Source organism: Arachis ipaensis, chromosome B7 (assembly GCF_059453495.1).
Source record: "Arachis ipaensis isolate K30076 ecotype BB chromosome B7, ASM5945349v1, whole genome shotgun sequence".
Lineage (NCBI taxonomy): Eukaryota > Viridiplantae > Streptophyta > Magnoliopsida > Fabales > Fabaceae > Arachis > Arachis ipaensis.
The window spans coordinates 18,466,612-18,485,674 of NC_142442.1; the positions used below are offsets into that span (position 1 = coordinate 18,466,612).

At 31.8% G+C, this 19,063-nt stretch overlaps 1 protein-coding gene and 1 pseudogene across 1 annotated transcript; one reads left to right on the forward strand and one right to left on the reverse strand.

The window, feature by feature from the left end:
• Positions 1 to 99: 99 nt before the first annotated feature.
• LOC107606820 (isoflavone 3'-O-methyltransferase 4 pseudogene) lies at positions 100 to 17,800 on the reverse strand (annotated as a pseudogene).
• Positions 8,251 to 12,005, forward strand: LOC107608841 (uncharacterized). The gene is made up of 5 exons (XM_021107414.2): positions 8,251 to 8,419; positions 10,143 to 10,192; positions 10,803 to 10,907; positions 11,316 to 11,500; positions 11,891 to 12,005. The coding sequence occupies exons 1-5, from the start codon at positions 8,251 to 8,253 to the stop codon at positions 12,003 to 12,005; spliced, it is 624 nt and encodes a 207-aa protein (XP_020963073.2).
• Positions 17,801 to 19,063: the final 1,263 nt, after the last annotated feature.

Below are 19,063 nucleotides of genomic sequence, written 5' to 3' on the forward strand. Positions count from 1 at the left end.
TAGTCATTTTTATTATAAACGAAACAAAGAAACATAATCTTGTCAACAGTTTCCATCCATGCAACTATATTCTCTAATCCATATATAGAAATCAAGTAGCTACTTGTAGAGCTCCATGACCCAAAAGCTAAAGACACAACACACAAATCTTATGCCATTAAATCCAGATCCATTTGCTAAGTCCGTGAAATCTTGTTTGCTTCTTTCAATCCTCCTAGCGTCTGAGTCATGATGACAACATCAGATTTAAAAGAGTCTTTGACAATAGCTGTTGGCTCAGGCACAATGGGAATAATCATGTCCATCACAATGACCTTCCCCCTTCCCATCCTTTATAGCCTTGCGGCAATTCTTTAATATCTTCAGGCATTTTTCGTCACTCCAATCATGAAGTACTCTCTGAAAAAAGGAAAAAGAACAATTGCATTACTTTATTAGTCTTTATTATTTTATTAAATTTATAATTAAATTTCTTACCTCATATATAATTTTATAATTAGGTCATTTTTAATATAAATATAAAAAAATGTATTTTTACTAATTTTTTTTATCATTCCAAGCCTTCACTACAATGGCATGATAGTGACATTCAACAGTCACACCATAAAACCAAAACACAAATTACACATAAAGCAGAAGAGATACACAAAAATAAATTCATAAGAGTACTATCATCATGACTATAAGGCTAATCAAAATAACTAAGATGCCTTATTCCTCGTCAAACAGAGATCCTTCTCCCACGTTTTAATCAAACTAAGGACATTTTTTTTGTTGGAAATGTTTTTTTGTGGGGAAAGAATAATCTGATACTTAAAAGACCATGCAAAAATATTCCAAATAAATGGCTTAGATTGCATTTATACTTGTTAGAAAAGAGACACAAGTAACAGAGAACTAATTTGGATTTATGTCAGGCAGATCTATCATTGAAGCAATATACCTATTAAGAAGGATGATGGAGAGGTATCATAGTAATAAAAGGGATCTACATATGGTGTTCATTGATTTGGAAAAAGTGTATGATAGAGTACCAAGGGAAGTCTTATGGAAGGTTTTAGAAAAGAGGAGAGTAAGGATCGCATATATTCGTGCAATTAAAGACATGTATGATGGGGCCACAACTAGTGTGAAGACTCAAGATGGTGTGACAGAGGAATTTTTCATTGGTATAGGATTACACCAGGGATCATCCTTAAGTCCATACCTTTTCACATTAGTCTTGGAAGTACTCACAGAGCACATCCAAGAGCCTGTGCCATGGTGCATGCTTTTTGCTGATAATATCGTCCTTATGGGAGAGTCAAGAGAAGACCTAAATAAGAAGTTGGAGTTATGGAGAGAAGCTCTAGAAGTGTATGGTCTGTGCATAAGCCGTAGCAAAACGGAATATATGGAATGTAAGTTTAGTCTGAGAAGGGAAAACCCTAATATAGAGGTGAAGATTGGAGAAAACATCCTACGAAAAGTTAAAAGTTTTAAGTATCTTAGGTGCATCATACAGGATAATGGAGAGATTGAACAGGATGTAAATCATAGGATCCAAGCAGGTTGGTCAAAATGGCTGAGTACATCTGGTTTTATATGCGACAAAAAAGTGCCTTTAAAACTTAAAGGTAAATTCTATCGCACCGCTATAAGACCAGCTATGCTTTATGGTACGGAGTGTTGGGCGGCTAAAGGGGAGCACGAACATAAGTTGAGTGTGACAGAGATGAAGATGTTGAGATTGATGAGTGGTCATACACGATTGGATAAAATAAGGAATGAAGATATAAGGGAGAGAGTTGGAGTAGCACCCATTGTGAAAAAGATGGTTGAATCGCGTCTTAAGTGGTTTGGACATGTGAGAAGAAGACCGATAGAACATCCAGTCAGGAGGGTGGATGAGATGGAAGATGGACAAGGGGCGAAAGGCAGAGGAAGACCTAAGAAGACCATCCATGAGGTGGTCAAACGAAATCTACATGTAAACGGTCTCTGTAGACATGACACATGACAGAGCACAATGGCGCTGTTTGATTCATGTAGCCGACCCCACTTAGTGGGACAAGACTTTGTTGTTGTTGTTGTTGTTGTTGTTGTTGTTGTTGTTGTTGTTGTTGTTGTTAGAAATACTAGTTTTAACTCAAAATTAAATGTATTTGTAGAGCGATCCTAACATGATTTGGTTGGACCAATCTTATAATGACCGAATTTTTTTTAAACAAATTGATGAACCTAGATTTTAGAGGAACGGCAGCTGGTAATAATGGAAACGTAGTTTTGCCGGTGAGAAAGAGCTTAACAGAAGTTAATCCTGGCGGTATGATGGACACACTGGGCGAGGTGGAGACAACCGTTGATGAAGATATGAGCAGCAAAATGAAAATAACAATAGCCGAAGAAGCAAGGACCAGCGGAAGTATCATTGGAATTCAAAGTACTGGTGGAGGAAAGGTTGTGTGGAGAGCTCGTTCCTCTCAATCCTCTGCGGAGGAGTTTCTTTGAGGACACCGCCAACAGAGAAATTCGATCGAAAAATGCAGCATCATCTTGATTTATTCCAAATTCAAAGAACATAGGAGATTGCATTGGGAAGAGCCCTACAATAATGATCATGGAGAGCTTTTTCTAGGAGATAAACCAAAAGAATGAAAAATTACAAGTAAGGATGAAATTTTGAGAATGGATGGGTGGGGCTATGGGATTCGGGTAGAGTTAATGGGCTTAGCCCATAAAAAAAAGATAAAGAATAAATAAATAATAATTTAGAAATCACGAAAAAAATTAGACTCTAATAATAATAATAATAATAATAATAATAATAATAATAATAATAGTAGTAGTGAGAAGACCCAGGGCGAAAGTGAGCAGGTGGTCTCAGAAAATGTAGTGTGATTCCCTCTCTCTCCTATAATAATAATAATAATAATAATAATAATAATAATAATAATAATAATAATAATAATAATAATAATAATAATATGAATTTGTGAACCGATCTCTCTATTTTTTATTAATTTGTTTTACTAACTGATCTTTTAAGGTCTAGAATATATTTTTTCACCCAAAAAAAAATTTCTTCTTTATTCTAAGAATGTCTCTACAACTAGAAAGAATATTTTTATTGGGTGTCCTTTATCAAGTTTGTTTAGGACATAAAAAAATATTTTAAAATTAATCTTAATCACTCTAAGATGATCCATGCATCTTTCAGTGAGATTCTTGATAAGATTAGGGGTAAACTAACAGGTTAAAAAGGTCTACTATTAAACAGGGAGGGAAGGTTCTATTTAGTCAACTCGATCATGGATGCTATTTTTGTAAAATCTGGTCAAATCGTAGGTTAATTAAGAAATAAATTAAATATGGGCAAAAATGATTAAAAATATAACCATCATAATTTGGCAATTTCGATATTATATTTGGATTTATTGGATTTTTCTGAGTCAGAAAACATAATTTTCTGAGTAAAAATGCGAACTGAAAATTTGACCGGCAGTACCAACTGAGATCTGTCCGGTACTGCAGTTGAGAAAACTAATTTTTAGTAAGAGAGGTTAAAAACTTAAAAATTGTAATTGAGATGGTAAAAATAATTAAAACGCACATTAAAACGTTAATCTTAAAGGTTTCGACCCAAAAGTGGACCAAATGGCCATATATGCGAATCAGGCCCAAATTAGACCAAAGATCCAACATATATAAGCATTAGTTATAAGCATTTCACTAATTCAGCTCATTAAACCTAGAAAAGAGAGAGAGATGTGCTGAAATGGAGAAGAGAGAATGAAATAGAAACCCTAAGCTTCCAAAAACTTTAAATCACCACAACTTTCTTTAGGGAGCTTCAATCGACGAGCCGTTTGCGGTCACGCGTCGCTCTTGACAAGCTTTTCACGTTCATCTAGATATTACGGTAAGAAATTTTAAAACTCAAGCCCATTTTTGTTTCTCTCACAAAATTTGTGTTTTGGCTTTGGGTTTTGAGAAATCTTGTGATTTTGATGGTTTAAGGGTACTCTAGAACGTATTCTAGCTGGGTTTCATCATACATCTTAGTGGACAAGAGGTAAAAACCACTTTCTTTGTGTTTATGATAATTTTTGGAAATCCTAGTGTATTAAGTTATGTGTATATTGTATGAAAATAGTGTAGAGTGGTGTTTGGGATATTAAATTGCTCATTGGTAAAGCTTGAGACTGAGTTTTGGGTGAAGATTCTCAAGTGAGAGCTTGAATTTGACTTCCAAGAGGTACGGTTTTAGTTTTATTTAAATTTCGTATAATGTGGTATGAAATCCTAGGCTAGATGCCCCTAGGATTAGGTTTGAATTGAGTATTTGGATGGATTATGGTATGTGTAGAAGATATGTTATGATAACTAATGTTTTGGATGATGCATTGTTGTTGGGTGGATTGAAATTGGTGTTGTTTAGGGAATTATATGATTATGAGTTCATGTATATTGATTTTATGAATATTGGACGGGAGGCCGTGAATTTTGAGTCGGAGGCCGGTAGAAGGTAAGGACGGTAAGTGATGATTGAATTGTGTGATAATAGATGATATTGAATGAAGAATTGGTATGAAATATATGAGAATATGATTGACTGATGAAATAGTGAAAAATGAGGTTTTTAAAATGTGGAATTGATGTATTTAAGTTGGAATGTGTAGATGGAGTAGGTTTGGATTTGGTTGTATGTGAATATGTGACTTGAGTTTGTTTGGGTTCATTTTATTGGTTGAAAATGATTGAGACTTGTGAATCGTTGAAAAATTGGTAAATGTGTGTTTTTGGTAAAAACAAATTTTTGACCAATTTTGGCGGGCCATAACTTAGTCCTCGGAGTTGAAAAACTTTCAAAATTAGATTTTTATGAAAATTCATTTATCAATCTTTCCAACGGTTCAAGAATGGTTGAAAATAGAATTTTGTGGAAAAAGTTATAAGGTTTTAAAAATTGGACTGAAAAACTAATTTCTGCAACATATCATATTTCTAGTTATGATATAGATGCATACGCGGCTCGTGACGCGCGTACGTGGGCATTGGACTCTGAAGTGCTTCTGCATACGCAGACACTGTCTGCATGCGCGGTATGGTCCAAAATTGGGGTATGCATACGCGAGCCTTTGCATGCGTACGCGGACACCAAGTTTTCAGCCTGTGCGTATGCACACCTCCTAGAATTTGTAAAAATATGTTTTTATGGCTCTCAACCATTCTTTTGGTCATCTAAACCTTTATAAATTTCGCTACGAGTTTAGAGCCGGTGAAATTGATGATGTAAGAGTTAGGGATAAGGCCAAATATATTGAGTTAGTAAAATTGAGAGAAATGAACAAGATGTGAGGTGAGAATGATGATGATTATGATATTGATAAGGAGAATGATGATGACTATGAGATTGACGATGAGAATGATAATGATTACGAAATTGATATTTGAGTTTGATTCTGAATTCATTACACCTGCCTGGGCAGATGCAGTGGTATTGATCTACTTACTCCGGGTTTGGTTTGAGTCTCCTAGGGTAGATGTAGTGGTTAGCCCTAACTTTTTCATAGTCGAGAATGGTTTGAGGTTTGAAAAATTATCCGAGTTTTGGATTTTCTTGGGTAGATGCAGTGAGTCGGCTCCACTACTCCAGGTTGAGATCCGAGGCTCTATTGACCATGCGTCATAAGTGTGGCCGGACACTTATACCTTTCTGGTTGAGCTCTCCCCCATGGATCTATGTGTATTGGATTATTGTGATTTTGAGCTTGAGGATGCACACTCGCAAGGGCTGTCCAATGGTTAGCTACTAGGACATGTCGAGTTGGCTGTATAACCGACAGATGATATCATCAGCCATAGGGCAGGCATTCATCATTTGCATATGTTTGACTTGTTTGGGTTTGTTTACCTGTTTTGGATTGCCTAATTGTATATGCTATGTTACATGACTATATGCTACTTGCTTTACTTGTGTCTACTTCTGTATTACTTGTCTGGTTTGTTTGTGCTTGTACAACTGAGAATTTCCTCATGCTGGTGTTGGTTGACGCTGAGGGTTGGTACTATTTCTAATTATGGCTCTGTTTGTTGGAGAATTGAGAAGGTTGAGAATTGTTAACTTAGACTTAGAATTTCCTTTATATTTGTTGCCAAGGTCATGAATCAGAAATAACTTAAAATAGATAATGTGATGTGTGGAGAATTAAGATTGCTTAGTGAGTTTACGTTGCCTTATGCAGTATTTATTTGGTACTTTTACCGTACTGGGAACCCATGGGTCGGAGGTTCTCATTCCGTATATATCTCTTATTTTTCAGATGCAGGTCCAGGTGCTCAGTAGTGAGCTGTGCTTTATCTGAGAGATGGAGAAGATTTTTATATTTCTGCTTTATTTTGTTTAGAATCTCTCCACTTTTGCTTTGAAAAACTTCTATAATGTATTTAATCCTTTTGAAAACTTGCCTATAGAGGCCTTTATGTATCTTTAGGGAGAGATAGGAGATATTGTTGTTAAATTATTTTTATTCTATACCCTAGCCGGCCTAAACTTCGCGGGTCGCGGCTAGTGGCTAATTACTGATGTTATATATCTATATTCTGACTTTATTTTAATCTTCTTTACGGTTTTAACTTTGTATCGCTTTCGATTAACGCTTTACCTTCTGTTAACACTTCGGGATTTTATTTTATTCTTCTTCAAGCTTCTTATTTAATATTTTCTTTCAATTATATGTGTGTGCGCGCGCGCGTGTTTGTGTGTTTTATAATCCACTTGAGATTCGTACCACCTTAGTATCATTGATTTATGACTTGAGCATGAGGATTTGAATATTAGGATGTTATAATTCCTATCACTACAAAAAAATTGGTTTAAAACGTCATTTTTATTAGGGCGGTTCTGTATAATTGCCATAATTTTCTTTATTTTCGGCGGTACATACTGTTGTCGTAACTTTCTTTTTGAATATGGCAGCTTTTGTGATTTCGGCGGTTAGAACCGCCGATATATTCTTTTAATAATTAAAGAAAAACTTGGTTTATGCAAACCTAGCTTAGCAAGTAGAGTGCACCAGAGTAAGTTTTCTCCTCCGGCGATGCCTCTTCAGAGTTCACAGCTTCCATTGATGCGATCTGCGTTCTCACTTCTAGGTTTGTATACAAAATTCTCATTTCTTTTCTTCTTCTATGGAATGCGTTAATTACCTCTTCTCTCTCTCTCCCTCTCTCTCTCTCTCTCTCTCTGAGTAATGCATCTTCTTCTCCAAGATTTTTATATCTGTTGCGGCATGGAAGCCCGACGCAGAGGTTTTAGATCGAATGCTCCAGATGAAAGAGTGATTAGTGTTGCTGCGTACGAGAAAGTGTGAGTGATGTGAATGATGAACCCTAATCTCTTGTCGCCCTTCATCTTCCGCAGCTATCGTTCATCTTGTCGTTGTTTCTCATCCCCTCGCGCCACCAAATTAGATCTGCCAAAATTTTTGACGGCCTCTTTGATTGGGAATTCATCGTGAAATGGTTCTGCACTTTGATTTCTCTGCTTCTTTTCTTCCTTCTTAATACCTTTCATTGATTGTAATTATGCTGATTTCGATTTTCAATTTTGTAGTTTATCTCCTTTTGTTTTTTAGCAAATTGTTGATTAAACAATCAAGGAATCAGATCAATGTGATAAGGAGAAAGAGAAATTCAGCAAAGAAGTTTCTTAAGCGAGACACCATTGATCTGCTTGCGAATCATTTACAGGTTGCTTACAATAGAGTAATTGATTTATTTTTTCTGCTTTTGTTTCATGAAATTTAGAAAACCTGTATGCATAAACTAGCGGTTTTATTCTTTAATTGTAATTACTTTCACATACAATTAGTAAATCACAGTGTTTGATATATGAATTACTATAGTTGTTATTATACTGAGCTAGGACCAATTACAAAGTCTGAGTCTATTTTAACATTTTTAATCAATTTTTAGTATTGAAACTGTTCAAGTGGATTTGGCATGTTATCACACAAGGCTGTGCACCTGATTCAAGGCATAAACGAGCAAAAGGCAAGGTTTCTGATTCACAATGCTTAATTGCTCAGATAATTGTTGTTGCTGGATTAATTTCTATATTTTAAAATATGAACTGGTTGTCTTTCACATAGTCCAGCTAAGAAAGCCTATGTTACTGATTAAGAACTAAGAACACTATTCCATTTAATTGTAGCGAAGGAGAGAAAATCCTAATGAACCAGGTTCACCAACTTTTACTATGTACTTATGTACTATCCCTTATTTACTATCCCTTATTTACTCCATCTTATTTACTCCGTGATGTCCCTCATTAGGTTCATAGTATCTTCTGTAGCAGCAATGCCCTCTGGATCCCTTGTCACAACAAGGAAGGTATCAACTTGGCCTCCTTTCTCTCTGAGAATAAAGCAAACAGGTGCTTTTCATTAATATGTACCAAGTTTGTACCAAGTTTTGTGGGCTTAACCCAAAAACTATATATTTCAAGTCTTTATGTTCATGGAAATAACTTGATATACAACTCTAAACTGAAATGCTAATGAAGTAGTATGTTTCATCGTTAGAACATGCATATCTATTATCTCATTGTTTCCATCTTAAATAGTAGTTTGTTATTCTTTCTTAAACAAGTTTTAAGATCACTTTTGCAGTTTCTAATTCTTCACTTCTATAGTTATGCTTCACTTTACTCCGCTAATTTGATGCGTGACGCCTCGCTCAACGACCGAGTGGAGCTCCGAATTCTGGGTGACGTTGGTGCCAAGATCCGAGTCATGAACTTCGATACCCCTGATGTTCATGTGCCTAATTTCTTAAGCCTATTCCCTTTTTCTCTTCAATTTTTCGATTTTTCCTACTCGGTAGTTGACGAATCTTGCCATGGTTGCCTCTAGTTACAGCTTACAGTTTATAATACAACTTTCCCAATTTAGCTTCGCTTTTTTTCTTTTCTATACCTTTTTGTTTTGGCTTATGGATTAAGCTTCCTTGTCGGTGTTTTCGATTTTGATTCTTAAATGTGATTGTAGTTTAGGGAGAGATGGAGAGAGAATGAGAGTGGCGGAGGCCGGAGGGAAAGAGGGACGGTGGTGTAGCTACGAATTCCACTATCCTCTGCTTTTTTATAGATAACTTTCAGTGAATTGTAGTTTAGTAACATCAGTGAATAAATTTCAGCATTCTCTTACTCTCTCTTTCTTTTTGGAATTCGAATTATAGATAACTGACTTTGGTTATGGCGACTAATATTCTTGAAATTAAATGTATGTGGCTTTTTCTCTCTGATGGATTACCTATTTGTGTCTTCCGTTACAAAAGAGACATGTCTAACTCTCATCTTTACCAAAGATACAACTTGAAATAGAAACTATTGATAATTGTCTTAGGTTCCATCTAAAGACTTCACAAATTTGGAAAAGCCATGGATCTAATTTATTTTTCTTAGATAGCAATTTAAATTTCAGAAAAAAGCCTTCAAACAGCTTAAGGATTATGATTTTTTTTTCCAGCTGAAATTTGATGGGTTTAGAAGGATCGAAACAATGAAGTTTTGAATGCAAGTGAACCTTGGAGCAAGAAAAAGGTGGTTTATCTTATTTGACACTCAGATCGTTATTTTTTTTTCAATTTCAAATTACTTAAAGGAATTTAAGTGCATGGCAACTTCCACCTTCAAATATATTCTCAGTGAATCGTGATGCAAGCTTCAGGGATAGGAACAATTTTGGAGGTTTTGGGTGTTTGATTCTGGATAATCTAGCTAATTGGTTACTCGGTTGCTCAGACCCCATTCCTGAAAATAACATCCTTAGATGTGAGTTTTTGCTATTTGACGCGGTTTTTTACTGGCTTGGAATCATAGTTATAGGGATGTTATCTGCAAAATAAACAGCTTGAAACCTTTTATTCTAATTCAACAAGAAGTGTCCTTCGTGTTCAGAAAAGATAAAACACTTGCACATGAAGATTAACGATGTTATTCAGATAAATTGGACTGTAAAATGTAAATGTAGCACTTATTTAGCATACTGTAAATATATCAACAAGGTGTTTTTGAGATTGTAATAGCAGTTTTAGGATTGTACAATGAAGTTGTAACTCAGCTTGATTCTTATTTCTTTTTGCTTTTGATGCTGCAGTCCATGAAAGGATACTTAGGATATATGATGACTTTGTCTGGCCTTTGAATGTGAGTTCCTATCCCTGAATAGTTTAACAATATTTGATATTCAGGGTCCAATGTAAGCAACTATAAGAGAAATAAATCTGACGCAGAGGATCAACCTGATTATTATTCAGGGTCCAATGTTCTGTGTAGCATCATAAGTGAACATTGCAGTTTGTGATGCTTTGTTTGTTTTGTCAGTTTGTGAGTAACAAGTGAATGAGGAAACTTTTTTCCCTATCTCTTTGATTTTCTACTGTCTTAAAGATTGACCCCCTTTTTTCCCCAAGAAAAAATTAAACAAAAAAGAACTTATTTGGTCCATGGAGTTGTTCCATTAAATTTTATTAAATAAAAATTCAGAGGAACAAAATTTAGTAGCAGTGTACTTGGCCTAAGGGATGTTTGAGTTGATAGAATATTTATTTGTTAAAACATTCAAGTTGTTTAATTGAAGAAGTAAAAAAGAAGAGCAGAAGATTATACCAAATCTGCTTGAATTTTTTTTGGATCAGCAAAGAAGATAGTTTGGTATGAAATTCAAGCTTAGTTAAAGGCAAACTAAATATATTAAGTTCTTAAGATATAGTTCCTTGCTTGTTTAAATATAAAAATATTTGCATTTTATCTGCAGCTTTCTTCCTTAGCAAGTGAGAATAAATTTTTGGCAGTAAAGCTAAAGCAGGCGGCAAATGGTATTTTTCTAGAATCTAATGCTTCGTCGGTGAATGACTATGAGGTGAGTACTTCAGACTTTTTTGAACTTGTTTCTTATTTGTTCATTACTTTTAAGGGGATATGTCATATGTTGAATAACCTTTTATAATTACAAGTGTCTTATATGTGAAATTTGATCAATATATTTTGAAGTGAAAATTGTTTCCTCTAGATATTGCCACAAGTCATTTTCACTTGCCATAAAATATCATTCTAATGGAAAGAAAAACTCTTGAATATTTGATGCCGAATGTTAGTAGGTCTACTTTTTCAGTCCCCTTTCAATGTTTTCAATTACTGTTATATACTATTGTTACTATATATATCGAATAAAAAAAATAACATTGATCTTGTTATCATTATTGTGAACTCAATTTTTAATGCATTAAACCAATTTATTAATATATGTTTATGTTTTAATTTTCATCAGGTAATCCAAAAAACGTTGAGAAGTGCAAGCATACTGTCATTCACATTCAGAGAAGTAGTGGAAGATGTGGAGCTTCAAGATTACTACATTCCCAAAGGCTGGAAAGTCCTTCCACTCTTCAAAGCATTCACCATTCTGCTGATTTCTTCCCTCAACCACACAAATTCGACCACTCACGCTTCGAGGTATATATGTCACATTATTATATGTCTCTATAAATCTAATCTTCAATGTGAGAAGCATATATAAGGTTATCAATCAATGCTTAGGTAAAGTCCTTTTCATTTCCTATTTGAATCTTCATCTGATCTATATATTTTTTGAATTCTTGCTAATAACTATATCAGAACACGTGACCTATATCTTTTTCTTTTTTATTTTTTGAATCTTCAAACTATAATCATAATATGCAAATGGGTAATATAAAGGATAATTTATTACTTGTAACATATTTAATTATTATTAGATAAAATGGGTTAGTTTATCATACTTAGTATTAATTCTTAATTTAACTTAAATTATAATAACTACTAGAGTGAATAACTACTACTATTTACACTTTTTATTTTAAGCAGATGGCAAAATTTTGGCGGAAGATATTTTGAATTTGGGGAGCTAGAAAGAAGATACACAGGAAGAAACAAGATCATAATATTATGTTATTTTTCTTACTTTCAAGGTATTAGCTAAGTTAGTTACCTTGTTTTATGTATGAGATATATCTGACACTGTTAAAAATTGGAGCCAATCTAAGTGAAAACATTTAGAATTAAAAAATCATGTTATATTTTATATTTTATTTGTATTGAAGTTATTACTTTTGATTTTTAATACTAAAAAATTCTATATTATATTTAATACTTTATTTATGAATTACCTAATATTTTGTTTATAGGCTATGATTTCTTGTTATTGTAAAATTTTAAACAAAAAATTATTTGTTTAATACGGTAAAAATGACGGTTAAAACTACCTTTTTAAACGAAAAAAAATGTCACTTTTATCCGGTAAAAACGGCGGCTTGTAATTGTCATTTTAAACAACATGAAAAGCCGGCGGCTTGTAATTGTCATTTTAAACAACATGAAAAGCTATTTTAACATGGTAAAAACGGCGATTTTAAATGCCATTTTAACCAATAAAAATGTCACTATCAGGGTAAAAACGGCGGTTTCAAATGCCATTTTAACCAACCAAAAATGCCACTCTGCCAAGGAAATAACGGCGGTTTGAACCGCCGTTTAACCAACCAAAAACGCCGTTTTATCCTGGGAATAATGGCGGTTTGAACCGCCATTTTAACCAACCAAAAATGCCACTTTGCCAAGGAAATAACGGCAGTTTGAACCGCCATTTTAACCCAACTCAAAAACCGCCGTTTTAACCAGGTAATTGTGGTGGTTTTTGAAAAACCGCCGTAATAACCAAATGGCGCTTCAAATTATGGCGGTTTTTCTTGAATGCCGTTCAAGGTAATAATGGCGGTTCAAACCGCCGTAATAACCCTAAAAAACCGCCGTAATTACCAAGTTTTTTTGTAGTGTATATATCATATGCAGACTTCTCTTTTTTTCAAAGGGATAGCAATAAAGTTAGAGTCTATAATGAGAATTTTTTTTTTTGAAAAGAACAAGTTGACAGTAGAAATTTTAATCTTGTTAATTGAAAAGTGTTGGTCACTCCAAAGAATTATGAGGCATTGAAAATTAGAGATCCTTACTATACTAATATCGCTCTTCTTGAAAAGTTAGTTTGGCAACTTCCTCATCAGCAGGACAAGCTTTGGGTCCAATTATTTGTGGTCAAATACCGTTCCACTCAAGGTGATAGCTTTGTCTCCTCTAGGGGCAAGAGTTCTCTGGTTTGGAAGAGCTTATGTAAAGTTTTTGAATTATTAAAAGAGAGTTTTATTTGGTGTATTGGGGTCTTGAGCAGAATTTTTTAATTTTTTAATTGGAGGAGAGAGGAATAACTGTCTGTTGTAATGAATTATGTTCACATTTTTTAGTCTCAACTCTAGACGATTATGGATCTTTGGTCATATGATAAGTGACATCTTAATTATCTTTATTCTTCTCTAAGTACGGAACTTGATAGAAAACATTCTTTCTTACAATCAGAATGTGCAAGTGGGCTCAAAGGTGGGTTGGTCTTGGTCCAAAGCTGTCTCTAAGATTTATGACTCGAGCAGTGGCTACAGGTGGTTATGCAAGAAGGACTTTGGGTGGAAAGAGAGGAAGAATTGGTTGTGACTTTGGCGTCAATTTGTCCTAGAAAAATATACATTTTTAGCTTGGCTTTGTCTTAGAAATGCTTTACCCACTGCAGCTTTTATATTTAACAAGGGTATGTTTTCTTCTCGAGAAACGATGATGCATTGCATTCGGGATTATTCGAAAGTTTAACTTGTGTAGCAAAAGTTGGAGATCTCAAGCCAACCTATGGATCTGACTTATTGGTTTTTAAGGCACAGCAAAGATCATCCTTCCAAATTCTATTCGGGTCTTTTGTGGATATGACAGGAAAGGAATAATGAAATATTTAATGCTCATGAGCTGTGGTCTACGGAAAAAGTGATAGGTTTGGCTCTAAATTTAGAAAAGGACCTTAGAAATATTTTTGATTTGCAACATGTTTCTTTTCCTTCTTCTATTAGTTGTTCTTGGAGTACTCTATTTGATGGTACATTTAAAATCAATTGTGATACTAGTTATTTTGGTGTGAATAATAACTAGCTTTGTGTGCATTATTAGAGATTGGAATGAGAACTGACAAAAAAAAATGTTTGAGAATAATTAATAGTATAAGTATGCTACAAGAAAAATTGTTTGTAATTTGGAGATGATACCTCTTAATTTAAAATTTGGGTCAGAAAGATATTATTTATAAAATCGATTATATAAAGACTTTCAATCTTATTAACAATCATCAAGATAGATATTTTTTTGCTGATTTTCTGGTGCTTAAAATTTAAGATATCATGACTTGAAATTAGCATACTGAATTTCTTTTGATTTTAAAAAAGGTAAATTCAGTGATAGATATCATAGTAAAAATGACACTAAAATTAAACCATCATCATGCATGTAGAGTTTTCAACTCCTTAAAAGAACTTCAAAGTTATTTTAAAAGTGACCACTTGTATTTTGGCTTTTTCTTACGTCTTTTATTTTTTTTTAAGTCACCAAAAATACCCTTATTTTATATCTTTTATTCTTTTACTTCTTGCTCTATTTTTTTTTCTTTCATTCTTTTAAAAATTCAAAGTTTTTTTTTTTTGGTATTCTTTCTCTTTCACATAAAAGAGGTTTTTTTTTTCTTCTATTTTCTCTAGTCATTATGTTGGACCTTACGCATTTTCTTTTGTTTCCTTAGGATTAAAGACTTGAAATTTTCACATTGTATATAGAAAGTGGAAGTGAAAGAGACGTGCATTATTTGAATTTGAGGATAGAATCAAATCAGAGAATTTTTCACATTTTATATAGAAAGTGGAAGTGAAAGAGACATGCATTATTTGAATTTGAGGATAGAATCAAATCAGATAAAATTTAGAATGTGGTTGATTTGTGTTTTTATTTTTTTTTAAATATTTTATTTTTTAGATTTTATAAAAAAAATAGAAAAAATAATAATATTTTATTTTTTTATGTTTATTTTCTGTTTTTTAATAAAAAATTTTAAAATAAAAAATATTAAAAATAAAAATAACAAATAAAAACATAAATCAACTACACTCTTAATTTGGGAAAATGGGCGTGTGAATGTATTTTGTTTACGTGTGAGGGCGTGGGAAGTTTTTCTTGTTTTGTTGGTGAGTGATTGAGTGACTATGATATGATGGTATTTATGAATTATGTTTAATTAAGTTATTTAAATTTAAAATAATAATAAGTATAATTAAATTTTGTTATGTTAAATTAATTTTTTTAAAAGAAAATTATGAGTGAGACTCGAATTTGTTATTTTGAAGTGAGTATAAAAAAATTATACCATTTAAATTATAACTCGTTAATTATGTTAAACTAACTTGATTGAACTTGATTAACAAAAAAAATAAATTTATAGCATTATTTAATAAAAAATATTGAGTCTTTATAAAATCAAATTTCATGAAAGTTTGTGTATTAAAAATAAAATAGTGTCATCACATATGCAGTGGCGGAGCTTGAAATAAAATTTTGGGGGGCCAGATAGAAGATAATTGTCAAAAATTTTTTATATGGACTCCATTTAAGATGAGCTCGTCTAACCTCATCTCTCTAATTTGGGTGACATTGCCAAATTTAAAGCCGTTTTTCAGTGTCTCGTTCTAAAGAATTAAGGTCAAACTCATCAGATGCAACTCTTTAAACATTTGAAGGTTGTATCTCACTTTTTTCGTGATTCATTAAAGTAGAAGAACTATCTACAGGGATTGATATTGTAAAAATTATATGTTCTCCTTCTTGAATATTAGCCTTCCTCTTAAAAATGCATCAATTCTTTGATTTTTTATGATTATTTTATATAAAAATTTGAATATATATCCTGTAAAATATATAAAAAAGAAATTAAAAGGATAAATATTAAAATTTATAATATTTATTGAATTTTTTTATCAATTTATACAAATACAATAATATCAATACTTATTGAATATTCTAATATTTTTTATCATATAAAAATTAAATTAAATAAAAAATAAAATATATAATAATATTAAATTATATAAATAAAAAATACCTAATTTTTTATATTTGAACTCAAAGATAGAAGGAGTGTTACTTATTGAATAGAGAGCTGCGAAATGCGAATACACACAGTTCAGTCCAAATCCAACATGGTTTAAATGTTTAAAACTAAAAACTATTGTGCGATAAAAGCAAGAGATGAAGATTGAACTTTGATATTTTAAGTCATAGTAAAATATTTGAGCCAACTGAACTATTTTTTATTTTCTGAAAAAATACTACTAATTTTTTTAACAAAAATTTGGGACCCTTATCTTAACTAAGCTCCCCTCCTGCACATGTGATATCTAACTAATTCAAGGAAATAAATATAATCTACTCTAAAATATATTGCATCAAATATCTATACCCCAAATCCCATTTTAAAATATAATTGCATCTGAATTTATATTTTAAAATAAAAAATATAATTACATTTAGGAAATAAATATAACTTATTCTAAGTTCAAATATTAAATTTTAAATTTATATCTTAAAATAAAAATTTTAAATTTATATTTTAAATTATAAATATTAAATTTTAAATTTTACATTCTAAATTTTAAATTATATATCTTAAATTGATTTTACTTTGTTTGTTTTCAAATATTTTTTTTTTGAGTTTTAAATATTTTTTTATTTTAAATATTTTTTTAATGTTCTATTATTGATTGATTTGTTTATTAAAAAAAAGTGTTGGTTCCAAGATTTTTTCAAAATATAAATAAAGATCGGAGCTCCAGAAATAAATTAAAGCAGCATATTTAATTATTCCCTCACCTTTATGAAAATTGCATCTCCATTAGGAACACTCTCAAACATATCTCCTCCCACGTGCTCCACACCTGCAACATTATTAGAACATTTCTCCAATTAATTAATTCAAGATATTTTGCAAGAAACAAAGAACACACATTTCCTTAAATTTAAAAATAAACTTGCATGGATATATAATTTAACAATTATATATTTTTCTATTTTGATTTAACAAACTCCACGTAAATTAGCAACAAATCAGTCATATTTCTATATATTTATACATATTGTTTCACAAATTTTTTAATTAACAAACTGAGTAGTTACCAAAATAATCAAACATTTCTTGAATTAATCATATTTTTCATAATAGAATAGTCAAAATTTTTATAAAATAAAAAAATCAGTCATCATTGTTATTGTAGTTTTATATTTTCATTCATATTTTTATTATAAATGTAAATCTAGTTGATCATATTATTTATAAACTTTGAATATAAATATGAATAAATTTAATTATATTATTTATAAAGTTTAATTATATTATTTATAAAGATTAATTATAAATGTGACTATATAATCATTTCACACTTTAATATGCATTTTCATGTAGGTAGTTGTCAATAAAGGTAGTTGTCTTTGAGTTTTGGTTATTATTAAATGGATATGTCCAAATATGGAAAGAAAAAAAAGAAGAAGAAATAATTGCACATCCGTACCAGTATAGAGGGGAGCACATTCTATGACATGAGGCAAATCAAAATTGATACCATGAATATGAGGGTATTTAGAAGTGATCAATTTAAGATGGTTCCCGACACCACCACCAACATCCACTAGTTTATTAATGTGCTCAAATCCATTGTAGAGATCAAGAGTCCTCTTCATTAATATAGTGGAGGAGTTGACCATAGTCTTATTGAAAACCTCGTTGAACCTAGGATCAATCTTTGCATACTCAAAGACATGCATGCCATGAGCCCTATTGAATGGTATACCTCCTTCAAGGATTGCTCCTTTCAATTCACTCCTGCTCATTCAAACACACATTCATAATTTGTTTTTTCAAACAGAAAACAGCATGATTTTCTCTTGTATATTATTTTTCTTAAAAGAGCATTTGTTTCTACTTTTCAGAAAAAAATATTTATAAATAAATTTATTTCTATAATAATAATAATAATAATAATAATAATAATAATAATAATAATAATAATAATAGTTTTTATTATCCATAATTATCATAATCGGATCGAAACGAACAGTCTGATTACAAAGATGGATGAACTAAGTAGTTTAGCCAGTTCAATTTGTCTTACAAATTACATTATTAGACATGCAATAAACTTGATCAACAACCTATATAATCAAATTTGTTAAAAATTTGCTACTTCATACCGAATTGGAGACAATCTGCTCTGATTCATGAAGGTCTACACACTACTAGAAAATTAGTTATTACAGACGGATATTTCCGACAGATTTTATCCCACTGAAATACAGACGGAATTTCAGAGGAATTTTTTTGTCGGAAAATAAAAAAAATAGATTAGCATAAATTACAGACGGAAAAGAAAATCCGTCTATAATTCTGTCAGAAAAATTAATTTTTTTTCCGTGAAATAGTTACAGACGGATTTTCCGTCTGTAATTAAGTAGATAAAACACGCATTTTATTAAATTATTACAGACGGAAAATCCGTCTGTAATTTAAAATTTTCTGTCTGAAAATTTTAATTTAGACCTAACCTATACCCTCTTCTCTCTCCGTGGCTTCTTTAAGTGGGGGGCTTCTTTATTAGAGGTTTGTTTTATAGAAATTGTTTGGATGCTGTGGCATTCGTTTTTAAGTTCAAATAAAATCTTCAATTTCAACAACTTTTAGTAACCGTTGAAGTGACTGCAGGAAGCGTCTGAGGTTGCAAGAGCAAGTGCTTATTCTGTTAGGAATGTCTCATGTAGGAAAACGCTGCCAACACTACCACCGATGCAACTGTCTCATTTAGAGGAAGAACCTATGCAGTTCCAGCATGATCTGTTTAGCTTGGCTTGGCTTGGCATGGCAAATATACATGCCAAGAGATTTTTTATTCCATAAGATTTGACTACATACTCTTTTAATTAAATATTTGTTTGTGATGAATTATAGTTGATGTATCAACACACTTTGATGTATAGTTGTTACTTAATATTATAGTTAATGTATTAATACACTTTGTTTATATTTTGAATTATATTAATTTACTTGTTTATAGTACTATTCTTTTAGTTTGATAATAC